This window comes from Taurulus bubalis, assembly GCF_910589615.1.
Source record: "Taurulus bubalis genome assembly, chromosome: 12".
Taxonomy (NCBI): Eukaryota; Metazoa; Chordata; class Actinopteri; order Perciformes; family Cottidae; genus Taurulus; species Taurulus bubalis.
This window is the reverse complement of record NC_136600.1, coordinates 10,559,972-10,575,366: the sequence shown is the minus strand read 5'-3', so window position 1 is coordinate 10,575,366 and position 15,395 is coordinate 10,559,972. Positions and strand designations below refer to the sequence as shown.

At 40.3% G+C, this 15,395-nt stretch overlaps 1 protein-coding gene across 1 annotated transcript; it reads left to right on the top strand.

The window, feature by feature from the left end:
* The first annotated feature begins 2,999 nt into the window (after positions 1-2,999).
* arl4aa (ADP-ribosylation factor-like 4aa) lies at positions 3,000-6,341 on the top strand. Its single transcript, XM_079228145.1, has 3 exons — positions 3,000-3,025; positions 3,500-3,751; positions 4,917-6,341. Exon 3 carries the CDS (start codon positions 5,021-5,023, stop codon positions 5,621-5,623), a length of 603 nt encoding a protein of 200 aa, XP_079084271.1. The 5' UTR covers positions 3,000-3,025; positions 3,500-3,751; positions 4,917-5,020; the 3' UTR covers positions 5,624-6,341.
* The last annotated feature ends 9,054 nt before the right edge of the window (positions 6,342-15,395 follow it).

Sequence of the window (15,395 nt, the reverse complement as noted above, 5' to 3'; positions counted from 1 at the left end):
TACATGTATCTGACAGCTATATTTACTTTCCAATTAAGATTTTCCACAAAGAAAACATGTGATGTGTTATGAAATATGATGCAATGTTATGGATCAAACTAACTATGAAGTAGTTTAAGCAGTTGAGGATAGCTACACATCAACCAACAGTAAAGTACTGCTCACATATTGATACAGCTAGATAATGATCCAAAAACAATCAGTACTTTACCTTTTCAAACCTGAAGTACATTGTGTTGCTAATATTCAGATACTTTTACTTCAGTTCAAAGTTGAATGTAGGAATGTAGTACTTTAATAATGTGGTATTGCTACTTATACTTGAGTAAATGGTTTGAATACTTCTTCCACCACTGATTACATGTCATCACGTACAATGCTTTAAAACTAGGAAGATCAAAATATTATAGACGCATAATTTTGTCTCGTAGAAAAACTAAAATCTATATGGAGCTCAATAACTACTCCATCCAACAAACCATGAGGTTTCTAATACTTTATGGAGGCAAACACATCTTGTTTAATTCATACATTACTTATCTATTCTAACAGAACAAGTGATATTTCTAATTTACAACAGTTTATATTACATGTAACGATAATCATACTCACACTGAATGTCTGTTTCACAGAGACATGGATGAAGAAGAGATGCGTACACCGCATTCTTGGACCGCGTGGAGGAGAAACTCTCTAGATCGTGGGAAAACATCATCAAGCATAATATTTTTTGGATGTATAATTAAATACACTTGAAGTTTTGACAGTTGTGATTATAGGACACACAGGAAATATATATATATATATATATATATATATATATATATATATATATATATATATATATATATATATATATATATATATATATATATATATATATATTATTTGTTTAAAGCCCATGTTAATAATAATGCATGTTTTAGACAATTTACTAAATTTCAGATCAACAAAATATGAACTAAAAGCTACTTCCGGATGCATATTTTTTTTTTTATTTGATCTGCATGTGTTTTTTTTACTATCTTGTAGGAAAAGGTATGGGTTACTTTCAATCCAGTTTAAATGAAATATATACACAGTATGTGAACATTGTCTCTACTGTAGAAGTTACAGTGTGTTAACGTTGAGTGGTATGGTAACAAAAGGTGTGAAGTTGTGAAATAGACTAAATAGAAGTGACATATTCAGACGATGGCGGAAGACCGCGGGGTCATGAAGGTCGTCGCACCGCATCACTGGTCCGCTGACAGCTGCTCATTCCATACCTCAAGAATTATAAACATGTGAACCCTGCACGTGTTTCGAAGCATATCTGAAATAGCTGCACACATGTATTCAACGAGTCATCTGTGACGACGTGCATAACTCGCAGACTAAATATAAAATGAAAAGAATATCAGTCGCCGCATCAAACCACATGACCCCCGCAGGCCGACACGTGTTTTACTTATTTTAATCCCATGTGATCTTTTGCGCTATACCAAACAATGTAATGAATGAAAGCTTCCATCTCATGCATGGTTAATAGAGATGCTACTCACAAGTGGTGTTGTTGTTCTCTGAAGTGGCATGGCAGCTGTGAAGCATCTATACAGGGAAAACAAGGACGAAAGAAGAGTTAATAAAGAAATCTATGGGAAAACAATCGTTTTAATTTAAGTCTGTAAAATAAATCCCACTTAAAAGTAAGCAATAAGAATTTAGCGCAGGCCTACCCTTTTTGTTTGTATTATAGATTTACTTTCATGGTCATTTTATTGTATCACTGTTCGTGCCGTTTTGTTGTTGTTGCGTTTTATATATTTGTGTAACTTCTAATCCCTTATATTTCAGAGGCAAATATTGTACTTTTTACTCTGCTACAATTATTCTACACTTGCAGTTACTTTTTTTGCATATAAAAACAAATGATATGCTTATATATATATATATATATATATATATATATATATATATATATATATATATATATGATGCAGTATCCTTATCTAGACAGTAGTATACAAAGTATCTGAAATTGGCTCCACATTGGCGAACTATAACATACAAACTATCTCAAATTATTAATGTTAGTTTATACTTCTAATACGGAAAGTACATTTTGCCAATAATACTTCTGTATTTTTTTACATACGTAATATTTTGAATTTAGGACTTTTACTTGTAATGGAGTATTTCTAGTATTTGCAGAGGTGGAAAGTAACTAATTACATTTACTCAAGAACTGTACTTACAGTACTCAATACAGTGCAGTATTGAGATACTTGTATTTCCATTTACTGCCACTTTATACTTCTACACACCACCACAACTCGGAGGGAAACTACTTACTATTACTTTGCCGATTTGCATCAATAATACAAATCGTATTTAACAAATCAATCATTATGTATTATTATGAACAAAGACAACTGTATTGATCCATCGCTACCTGGCAGTACAGAAACAAAACAAGCCCCACCTATAATGGCTGACATATTGAATCAATTTACATATTAAAGCATCTATAATTCAAATTCAACAATATTCTTCTTTTTCTGGGGCCAACATGCATAATGAGAACTTTTTTTAAGTATATTTTGATGTGAATATTTTGAAACTTTTAAGTAAAATTTGGAGTGTAAGGCCATTGTAAAAGCAGTATATCTACACTGTATAGTGATAACCTCTTCCTTGTTTTTACTAGTATGTTTATGTTTAACTGTTATCGTAAACAAAAACAACCCAAACGGTTGTGACCCATAAAAGATAAGAAACAAAGACAGTTTATGTCTGCCAGGCTGGTGTTTGTTATCCTTCATGCATGGCGGGTCAGAGTGGGCTGTAATGAGCTGCAGAGAGCGTGGTGCTCTTCCTGCCTCTCCGGCCAATCGTTTCAAACCAGCTAAAATGCGAGGATGAATGGGGCGGCGCTGCTCTGCACACACACACCGACCCCTTTCTCCCCCGCTACACGCACACAGGCCCACACACAAACGGGCAGAAAAGGGAAATCACGCCGACTCGCCGAGCTGAATCCACGGTATGTTAACATTTCTCCTTTAACGGTTTCCAAGGGTTTAGCCGTCACAACGGTTGCAGCGCGAGCGCTAGCCTGTCCACGCGCATTCCATGGCGGTGTGTGTTTTATCTTTTTAACGCCATAGGAATGTCCGTGTGTGGTTTAATGTGGCTACAAAATACTATAGTCACAATATGGAAGCCTCACGATTGTTGACCGATTGGCAGGCGTGCTGAAGTGTAATGTGGACGACACAATGAACGACATTTGGTCAAAACTTGGTGCTACGACACATTTCTTATCAACGGTCAACAACACGTAAAAAGTGAAATCTCAAGACATTTTACACTACGCAACTTTTAAATGAAATTTACCTTTTTCTTTTTACGAAAACGTATTTAAAACACATCGGCTTGCTTACTATCTGTTTAACGATAAATTATTGATGGCAAAAGTTAAATAAATAAAAAAAAAAACGGTGTGACGGAGCAACAGGTGATCCTGGTTCCCGGGCAAGGCGGCGTGACGGACAGCCGTCTCGGCCAATCGGCTGGCAGGAAACGTAGTGCACGCGCCAATCACCCCGCGTCCGCAGTGTTCGTGTGGGCGTTGATCCAGACTGACAGCAGTGTCATCAGCGGGGAGAGCCACACTGGGACTCCGAGGACAGACAGACAGGCAGGGTGTCTCCGCTTCTGAGGAAGGATTTTTCGGTCGTCGTTGCGACACACGAGGTGGAAATACACCGTGAGTTGCATTTAATGCTGTTTAGACGCAGGAGAGGACCGTGTTTGTGTGTGTATTCAGAGACGAATAGGTAGCATGTTTTCTCTACAGATGGCTCAGACTGGTATGTAGACACATTTTGGACTAGTCATAAAAAAATGCACCTGCCTCTGTACATTTAGTGCAATGTAACATCCAGATTAAATACTGAGCCATTGGTGAGTAAACTAAATTGTAATTTATCACAGTTAGGGATGTAATACTATTAAAAAAATTACTGTAAAACACTGCAGAATAGAAGACAGGCCCCTGTATGAATGTTAGCTGACACCCTGTGACAGGAATTCATTAAACTTGGAACAATATGGTGGCTGAGAAACAGTATTTTGGATTTAAGGTGGCTTTAAGCTCCTCATTGTGTAACTTTAAGTTTGGAATGAAAGTGCATGTTATATCATGGTACATTGGATAACGCGTTGGTTCTTTTACAGCTGGGATATATAATGGCATTGTGATATCACACTAGATATATTATATGGTCATAAAGGATGTTTTGTAGTGACGCACTACTGTGGACTTTGACTTTGAGTGACTTGAAAAAAGGAATACTCCCTACTGTATTAAATACTGTATGTTTTGGTCATCGCCAACACTAATGCTCATTCCTCAAAGAAAAACTGTTGCGTGTGAAAATCGTCCGATAGCTAAAGTAAACAACCCTAAAAGGCTGACTACTCTTTCACAATCAACATATTCTGTCAAAGATACTTTTATTTTGCCTGCTGATTTCAACCTCACGTAGCGTTGCAGATTATATGAAAGAGACACGTTACACATAGTGATTTGAAAAACTATTGATAGGTGCAGCTTTAAAGAGAGACTGTTCTTTTCAAAGAAAACGTAATACAATCTTTCTCCAACGAAAAAGCACTTGGAGTTGACTGTCAGTTTATGGTGTTGTCAAACTTTAGATATATGCTGTTGTGTAACTCTACTTGTGTTGTCCCAATAATCATGTCTTTAAAGCAACAGACTCAAGAGGATGTAGGCAAATTATCAGGAAACTATCATCTGTTATCCGGTAATTGCCACTTGTGGCTGTTCGGTCAAAGTTACATTGTTTTATTTTAATTGTGTTTTTTTAAACTGTGTTTGAGCCACAGTAACACTCGCCGTTTGCTTTCAGGTCATCGCTGCAGTCGTTTTGGAATATCAGCAGCTCTGAGGATTATTGCCCGACTGAAATCAGATCGCATCTCCCAAACCGCCAATCCTTCCTCATGAGGAAAGATGGGGAATGGATTATCTGAACAACCCGGCTTCCTCTCGAACGTCCCGTTCTTCCAGTCGTTTCACATCGCCATCCTCGGCCTGGACTCCGCGGGGAAGACCACCGTTCTGTACAGACTGCAGTTCAATGAGTTTGTGAATACGGTGCCCACCCGAGGCTTCAACGCGGAGAAGGTCAAAGTGTCCCTGGGCGGCCACCGGACCGTGACGTTCCACTTCTGGGACGTAGGCGGCCAGGAGAAGCTGCGTCCGCTGTGGAAGTCGTACACGCGATGCACGGACGGCATCATCTTCGTGGTGGACTCTGTAGACGCGGAGCGCATGGAGGAAGCCAAGACGGAGCTCCACAAGATAGCCAAGACCTCTGAAAACCAAGGGGTGCCCCTGCTGGTGGTAGCCAACAAGCAGGACTTGAGAAACTCTCTGGGACTGGCAGAGATTGAGAAATTGCTGGCGCTAAAAGAACTGGGTCCCGCAACTCCCTGGCACCTGCAGCCAACCTGCGCCATCATAGGAGATGGACTCAGGGATGGCCTGGACAGACTCCATGACATGATCCTGAAAAGGAGAAAGGCGCTGCGGCAGCAGAGAAAAAAGAGATAAACTCGTGGCGATAAAGACTCGCCGGCTGTTATATGTGAAGGAAACAAAAGGATTTTCTCCTGGGTGGATGCAGACGTATCCACTGCAGGTCCAGATTGAAAACACTGAGTTTTATCAGTCCAAAAGTTCTTGGTCTTGTGGTGATGCTGTTGATCAGGAAGTGACGCTTAAAGGAATGCAGTATGAAGATGAGAAGGTTTCAGACATGTGTGGTTCTGCTATAAGGAGTTCGTATGGATTAAAAAGCACTGAGGGTTTGGGGTCTGGAAGGGTGATGGAAGTTAAGGATGTTTCATGAGTGGCTGTTCCAAACATCATTACCAAAAAAAATTAAGAAAACTAGTTGAAGGTTTATTTGGTAAATGATTGAACGTTGTTACACCAGAGGAGCAACAAAATATATACATCCGTTTCAACTTTACTGTTTCATACGTTGTTATATATCGTTAATTTTTTACACTGGACTTTCTCTGTGAAAGAAAAGTATTATCATGCATTATCAATTTGCTTGCTGTCTTTTTTAGATATATATATATATATATATATATATATATGATTTATGTGTATACATATACTTTTTTTAAAAGCACTTTAGAGTATCTCTTCGTATGAAGTTTAAAGTTTTTAAATAGCGCATTTTGTGTTGGATTTTACAGACTTGTTTAAGCTAAATACAACAGATGCTACTGTAGTTGGTCCACATTGGCCACATTGTCATGAGACAGGTTATGAATTGTGTTTTGCTTAATAAAACATATTTAGAGCAATGCCAACAGTGGTTTGGAGGGTGTTATTATGTCCACTTTGTATTTTCTCAAAAGATGTTCATGATTATAACCTTCAATTAATTTGGGTGTTTGCCGACTGGCGCTTTGAGGGGCTGGTTGAGGGGCTGGTTGAGGGTCCGTAGAGAGCGACAAAACGAGCAATTCTGTGAAAACATCTGTCAATTTGTCTTTTAACAAGGCACTTAACCGCCAGTTCCCCCAGTGGAGCTGCTGATAAACTCTATCTATAATAATTGATAATAGAATCAGTTGTTCTGTCGCATGTAAATGTGAAATAAGGGGTTAAAAAAAAAAAAAAAACGCATTCTTTGCTCAGTTAACCTTTGCTCTAATTATCACTTTGAAAATGTCCTTCGTTTCATTTCATGGCAACTTGCACAATGATTGTGTTGACACAAGAACACGCCCTGAACCTGAAGGTCCATTTTAAATGATTGTGTGCAGTTGAGGAGCGCTGACTTGTTTGTAATGGAAACTGTGACATGCCTTTATCAAATTGTGGCTTTCATTTCTCACGAAGTAAACACGTCGAGTTGCATCATTTGCATGGCCGTCTATTGAGCTGATGACACGCAGCATCGGCATTGTACACATTAAAAAGGCAAAGCTGGTGGACATCAATGAAGACTAACACGAAAAATACCAAAGCACTCTGCAGTGTAAAAAAAAAACACCTTTCTGCTCTCGGCTGCTGCATCTCTTATAGGGTTAAGAGATGCACTGATGCGGTGCAGACAGGCCGTCATCAGGTCTTGAAAATGTTGTCAGGGCAGTCTGGAGGCCGGATCCAGTGCAACAGGCCTCACTGAGTATTTCTGGACTGAGCTGGTTGGGTATGCAGCCCAGTGTGCTAACGCCATTTGCCCTCCCATTCCTTTTGAAACAATTAATGACTGTAAAGTCCGACTGCCCAGTGCAGCAGCTGGCTTTCTAAAATAAGTATGTGATGCCGAGTTGCACTGCTCGCAGGGCTGAATCGCTGAACGTGCTCCTCTAGCCGTATAAATATCCGCTCCAGTTAGATGTGATAATTGTGACCTTGATGTGGGGTTTTGATGCCGTGTCTCGGGGGGGAGGGAGGCTGTGTCTGTTGCGTTTGAAAATAGAAAAATGCACGTCATTAGCATTCATTTTCCCACATTTGTATGACTTTGGAGAGCTCCCGCAGAATTGAACTGAATGTTTTGTGGATTTTTTTACGACTTTTTTGATGAAAAAACATAAACATATGGCAAGAGAGTGAGGAAGATGACACCAACGTGTCCTGGCTAGATATTCAAACACAGATTATTGATTCCCAGAATGCCTTTTCCTATCTTTTTTTGTCAGATGATGGATCGTGTTTTTTTTTGTTTTCCAAGGAAGGAAACTCAAAGGCCAAAGGCACATTCACCCTTTTCCAGAGTCTACTTCCTTTTTCTCAGAAAGCCACGTCAGCTTTCTGCCTGTGTGTGTACATCAATTAATATGTAATTTCCTGCTTGGCCTTGTTTGTACTTCGGGCCATGTCTTTTGATCTGCTGAGGCACTCACCGGGGGGATTTCCTGTTGGTTATTGACTCTGTAAATCAAAAAGCATGTTACCTGTTTCTCGCAGACTCATTTTAATATGTCTAAAACCACAAGGAGAGGCTAAAGCCACCGAAATCACTTCCCTGGGTCACATAATCACTTTTCTCGCATGCAGAGAGAGAGTGCTCCCTCGTGTCCAATCCTCTTTCCCAGCCTTTCAGCCTCGTTCTTGCAGAGTCCTCAGTGAAAGGTGGATTCGGGCGAATAAATCTCGTGTCCAGGGGCCATGCATTAACCCGCTAACCTTGGATTGGAGCGCTTGGCACAAAAGCGCTCTAGCCGACATGAAGTAAAAGCCCCGCCGCGGTGTCCTCCATGTCTTATTTGGAGGAGCTCATCCATGCAGGAATTCCTTTCCATTACTGCTATTACAGTGTGCTGCGCCTCAGGCACGACCAAGTTTGGCAGTTGTTTTCCAGGTTTTAGGGCGGCGTGCAGCCAAATACTGTACAAAATGTTCTACCTTGTGTGTTTGTGTGTGTGTTTGAAGAGAACACATGTGGAGCAGTGACGTTCCTCCACACCATTTGACAGAGATGAGAGGAGCCACTGGTTCCCGGAAGATTTCTCCCTGCCTGTAAATTCCCACGTCAAGAGTTTTCGTTGAATGATATCCTCCGTGATCGTCCACACAGACGCGCCCTTGAAAACACTCTCGGCCTACTGAAGGCACACACGTTATCACGCAGTCTCACTTTAAGATGCACTATTTTCATGTTATTTTTCTATTCGTCTCAATTGTTTAATCTTAAATTATAAGAAACTGTGTTTGCCATATGGCTGGAAATACTACAATACCCATGAGCCTCAGCCACTGTTGCCTTACAATATGTTGCAAATGTAGTGTTGTTGCAGATGAGGATAAACAAATCCCACAGCAGAGTGGCTGAATCCAATTAACATTGACACAATCCATAACGTCAAGCCTCCAATTGCGGGGGTTTTAAGTTTTTTAACTGGATGTTTCTTTCTGAAATGCTTATATGGAGTCGTAGTTGACTTCTGTGTTTAAAGGGGAGTCCATTATTTATTTTTTTAAGGTTTACATCACTCTGTAGCTTCCCCAGTGGTGTTCCTTATGTATTTGAATTTGAACAACAGATTTGGTCAAAGTACGTGCTATATGTTTTTGCATCAAAATGCTGTTTTCTCCCCAAGCCATTCTCAAAACCTTTCCTCACATGACCGGACGTAGGTTTCTGCAGGATGAAGTTCAACATGTATTTACATAACATTATATCCTCATCCATCATCAGGATATTATGTGCCCAGTGAGGAGAAGCCGAGGGGACTGTTTTTGAGGCCACGTTAGTTCGGATCCCGAAGTCGCACAAGAACACAAACAAACAAACTGACTGACCAGCAGCTCCTGTTGCTGCAGAGTAAAATTAAAGTTTTTATGAATGGAGTCTGGCGGCTATGAGGAATTGAAGTTGTTATAACGGTTTCAGTTCCTCTTCTAAAAAGGCTGTTTGATGGCGAGGTAAACGGTGATAATATTCTCCATAGAGTGGACACTTTTTTTTTTTTTTAGATGGCTAAAATACGTTTTTCTACAGTCCTTACCGAAGAAGTTATATCGTTCTCTTCAAAGCCACCAGACTCTGAAAATCCGAACTAACCCTTTGAGTTATTTCCAATCTTAGCACAGCTAACTTTGACTCGGCTAGTGCTAGAAAATTATTCATAACCTTATTGATGGGCCCGACACTGCGTTTTGCTAACGGCTGAGTTCGCGTTTCCATTTGGGGGAGAAAAAAAAACAGAAAAGAACGCAGATGGACTTGCCCTTTAAGGGCAAAGGCTTGTCAAGTGCTTTTGACTTTTTAATCAAGGAACGATGATATTTTTTCTAACATGTTTTGGTGACTCAACCAGAAGAATCTCATGTTCATACATGCCTTTGATGTTATACTGACTGAACCCTGGATGCACAAAATAACAACTCAAGGCACTCCTTCAATACATGCTCAAGCACCCTTTTCAGCCAAAGTCACACCAGTATGAATACATGCTAACATTCTTATTCTACATAAGATTGGATTTCAAAGGCAAAAACTTGATGCAAGCTGTGGGTGTGTGGAGACAGCAGGTCAGACTCTTACTCTAACAGGGAATACCTTGTTATATAGTATTTTTTACGTCTGCCAGGAGTTAGAAAGCCAATCTGCTCTGATGTAATGTGGGAACTGCGACTAATTGTGAAGTAGGCGCCAAAGAATGTTGATATCCACGTCTCACAAGTAGCCAAAGCATCCTTTGTTCCCATAAACCTTACCCAGACAAGGCATTTGACAGCCTAAATCTGTCCATATTTAAAGATAGATGAGCATCAGGATTGCACTGGACTCCTTTTCAACAAAGATAAATACCTTTGTGTTCACAATCAAAAACAATATATAAGAGATTTAGCCACAGAGGTGTCAAAGCTAGAGCTGTAGTTGTAGCTGAAATAAGTCTATTTTCATCGAAGGATCACAATGAGAAATTACATTGAGCAAAGAAAAAAGGTGGGACTACAGTGACATGTAAAAGATCTTCAGCTGAGGTCAAAATAAGTACAAGATGAAAGGGAAACTGAACATGCATGTGCATGCATGTGGGTTTGTATGTACGAGGCAACATGTAAGTTACTTTTCTTGTCCTTGAACCCAGGGCTACACTGTCACATGCATGCTCAGACGCACGAATTCTCGGAAATCTGAAATCTTCCTTGAGAAGGCTAAAGGCATGTTCTGGCGTAAAGGGAGGCATTTTTTTTTCTTTTTAAGCACACCATGAAGCTCTTTTTACTGCATGGCCCCGACACAGTAATGTTGTGTCAAACTGCACGACTTCACTTTCCCATAAATCCACCTCCAGAGGGTTCTCCTATTCTGCTGAGTTTGTAGATTAATCCCATTGTGTACCTTAAAAAGAAGACCTCGCAATTTATGCACACTCCTGGCCTGTTTACTATGCAAGGTTATCATGACGAGATTCATTTTTCTTCCCCGAGTCTATTGAGAGCGAGTGGCCTATTTACATGTGAATTCCTCCCTGCAGCCTAGCTCAAAGTAGCGAACGGGGCCACCTGCAAGGGAAGGAGGGGAGGGGACGAGGGGGAGGGAGACGCTGTTTGAGGAGCTAGAGAAGTGCTCTTCTGTTTTCTTTGGTGCGGGGAAGAGAAGCTGGTTTCATTAGTCCCTCAGGTTCCATGGAGACAGAGAGTGAGCCGTGGCAACACGAACACAGACAAAAAGCCGACAGACGTTTCTGTTTTCCCCTCACCTGAATACTGATCCTTCATCAGCTGCTAGTGTTGTGAGATGGGATATTTTTCAATCACTGATTTCATATTCTGGCCATACAAATAGAGTGTATGTGAAAATGAACAACCGTATTTCCCACTAAAAGTACTAACTAATCTGCTTTTCCAAATACGCGACCCAGGATTATATGAAAGACTAGCACTCAGTTGTGGAGTACATTAACTCATAAGTACTTTATAATTTTGAAACATTCAAATTTAGGATTGTGCCATACGACGATATAAATCGTGTAAGATCATTGGTATCCTGCTGCAGAGCTCTTTCTGCACTTCTGTGACTCCAGTGTTTCCGCTTCACACAGCAGCGCATGCTAAATGATTAGTGCCGCTGCTTCATGAAAATCTCCCCAAACGCAATAAACTCATTATCTCCGAGACTACTTTCAGCAGCCAGAGTTGGGAAGGAGCAAGAATTATAGATCGAACACCACCAGACATCGCCACTGTTTAGTCTCTTCGCTCGGGGAGCAGAGGAGAGATAACGTTGTCGCTTACAAACCGGTTCGGCCTTGAACAACATGCTAACGCGTTGACGGATTCAGTGTTTCTGAGTTGTTATAGCCTGATAGGTGATTCTGTTTTGCCCTCAATTATCGGCATGAAGTTCGCTGGAAGTGATGTAATTAAGCCACGTTTGTTTTTTTTAAGTGGAGAGAGCACTGCGCCAGACTCCATTTTAAAAATAGCCTTTTAAATGTTGCATTGATGGTAATTTAGGAGCCAATTTGGCCTTGTGGGCTCTGATAAACGTGACATGCAGTTAACACACCAGTCATCATTTAGTTTTTATGAAAACTAAACTTCTGGCATTTGCTCCATGATGTTCTTCGCCGCTGTTTATAAAAATAATAGGAGTAACGGGCAAATCGCCATTTAAAAGTGCCATTTAACTGTGAAGACAGTTTATGCCGGGTTATGTGGATTTCAACAACTAAGGAAAAGAAAATGATGAATATTTAAAGAAACTTAAAAGTGTTACATTTGATGGCAGAATTTTCCTATTGATACTTTCAGTAAATTTGAAACAAACTTGTTCGTTCAATTTGCGATAAGTCTTTATCGTTGTTCTGAAGGTCCAAACTCAAAGGTTGGGTGGAAAGATGGCCTTCACAGGCAACAGCCATTGTTCAAATATCCTCCAAGGCATTCATAGTAGGAAATATAATGTATTTCTCCTGCACAACAGTCACAGGGAGAAACACATACCAGAGTCTGGTATGTGTTGTTAGGTTTAGGCCACAAAAAAACTAACTTGAGAACATCGGCATCTGTTTTGAAAGCATCACGTTTGACTTAAAGTATCCAGCTAATGCACACCTGGTGGACAGGGAATCATCACACACAGCGTTAGCACCGAGTTTATAGAGAGACAAAGTCACGCCCTTTCCGGTCCCAATCATGCTTATTTTTTGTCTGCAATGCCCAGTTTATGTTTCTGTTCACAAGGTTTTGGATTTGAGTTGCAAGAGTCAGCACTACAACTTTCAGCTGTAAAGATACATTTTTGCACTGGCACTTTAATACACTTTCAGAGACAGATAGTAAGTTTGTGTCAAAGACATTGTCAACTCTAATCTGCATGAGATGTGACACACTGTCTGCAGGATAATTAAATATTACAAATTGTAGCAACAAGGAACCACAATTTGATAAACAATACCATTTGGCCTTCAAGCAAAACCAACCTGCACAGCTAAATGTTGTTATATTCAGACTATTAACACTTGTAGCAGTGTTTCCTGCAATGGACGGGCGACAGTGCTCATGTGGCGACATTCCTCAGCTCAGCCTGTGTGAAAGCCTCATTTTGGAGGTGATGATTGCTCTTTCACCTCTCAGAGGAGCATGACTGTCGGCAGCTGGAACGAGGACGGGGGAGGAAAATAATATCTGTATGTGCGTGGATGCGTGCACAAAATGATGGGGAAATTACTTTTTCATTCTCTCTGCCAATTTGACCTTGAACTTTGGGCCACGCAGTTACACCCCCGCAACGTCCACAGCGCCCCCAGTCCAGACACAAATCAGGTCCACAAAGAGCCGTGTCCCCTCCAGACTGGGTATTGTGAGGCACAAGCCTGTGAAATCTGTCTTTGGTCTTGTTTGGGCATGAGGGATTACAGCGGGTTTAGGCTGCGGTCTCCAAAGCTCTACGTTCGCACAACTGACTGATGGGGGGAAAGTCATGGCGAGCTGTGGGCTCGGTGAAGTTTCATCATTCATCAGACGAGAGGCCCCGAAATAGTTTAAAGATTTAGGATCCTTGATTCAGAGATGTGTGCAAACAGCAAGTTATGTTATGTTATGTGGTTTTGCTGAGTTTGACATAAAAAAATAAAAAATAACACAATTTGCAGGAACAATACATTTGCAACAAGAGACCGCTTGAAACGCAGCAAATGTCATGATCAGAAATCCTCAAATGTTTTGGGAAATAAAAGGCCATCATGGAAAAAAAGTTGAATGGGGATTTCCATGATTTCAAATGAATTGAAAGATCAAAGCAAGAGGATATAAAGGAATACAAAAAGATATGTCCATGATCAGATCGACAATTTAAAATGTGTGTCAACGTTTTTATATAAACTGCAGTGCAATATGTTAAGTTGAAATGTCTCTGGAGTCTGTTTATCGGTGCTTCTGCTGCAGGTTGATACACTTGTCAGAGGCCTTTGAGTGAATCAAGACGTGGGACAGTGGTTTCGTCTAGACGCTCTTTCCTCCAAATGAGAATTGAAATTCAAATCAGATAGTGTCTGTGATTCACCTAAACGCCTCTTAGCAGTGTCAGCCCTGCAATGAATTCCCAATACAGAAGAGAGACGTCTTTGCCTGGGTTCACACCGAGGTCGTACACATGTCTTCTCTCTTTAGATATTTTAATTGCATGTCTGCCTCACAAGATAGCGTATAGTCGGGAGGGGGAGAGAAATGAAATGCAGCCGAGGTCAAACGTGGGATTCAACCATTTATAAGCACATAGATAGCAAGGGCCTTGACCTGTGAGTCATTTGGATGTGTTTTGTTTGTTTATGTGTTAAGTACTTCATAACTACTCGCTAGTTTCAAACTTGTGATTTACATAATCCGTTTGCACCATTAAAAAAAAAAAAAATCTTTGCGAAAGACAAATTGTTACGTAACTTCCATAAATAACCCTTATATAACATATTAAACCTTATCGTGTGCAGTAAAAAGAAAGTTAAACATGGTTGTGTTTAGATACATCTGGGGAAATACAAGCCTGCTGAGTTATTAGTATTTCTGCAATTTTGAAGGAAATATCCAAAATTGCTGATCTAGTCTGTGTAATTTCGTCGTTTTCTCTACATGCATTAGCTTAACATTTAGTAGTTTTGAGATATATTGTGATATTCTCTAAAAACGTAATTTGAAATTAAAAAAAATGTCTTTAAAGTGTCAGACTTCACTCATCACATGTTGATACATAACATAACAGTTTAAAGTGCCAAACAAGATTTAATTTAGCTGCAAACCATTTATACATTTGTTTCTACATGCATGTGTGAAGAACTATCTGTCAAGTTAATACTTTCCATGCAGAAAGGGTGGTTTTTTAGACTTTGGAATAAAGTTTTGTTATTGCTTTTTGTACGAGACAGTTAGAAGGTATTAAACCAAACGCTTTGAATCTCCATTTATAACTGGGCTGAATTTGAGGTCATGAGCAGCTCCAGGATTTAGTCTCATGTCTCATGTTTGAGAAGATTCCCTGTCCTCTCCTCTTGAACCTTCAGGGACACCAAGCTGCTCTCAATGACCTACTTCACATTAAATCGATTAAATCAAAATCTAATTGTTCTCATTGGAATCACATTGGACCCGTAATCTAATCTGATGTCTCAGCTAGTGTGTTGTTTTCCCCCTCTGTCCTGGTGTAACGGAGCTAGACGCTGCTGACCTCTTGGTGTAAACAGCACGGCTCCCCTGATATTGGCAATAGCACTGACGGAGGTATTTAAACAGCCACAACATAAGGAGTCTCAACTATATAGGAGTTCATTAACTGCAAAGAAAGGAGCGGCTAAATAATGAACTGGGCCCTTTTTTAGCAAGGGGTGATGAAGGGACGGGGCGGGTG

Excerpts from the sequence above, each read along its gene's own strand:
- arl4aa (XM_079228145.1), top strand. The coding sequence starts at position 5,021 with ATGGGGAATGGATTATCTGAACAACCCGGCTTCCTCTCGAACGTCCCG.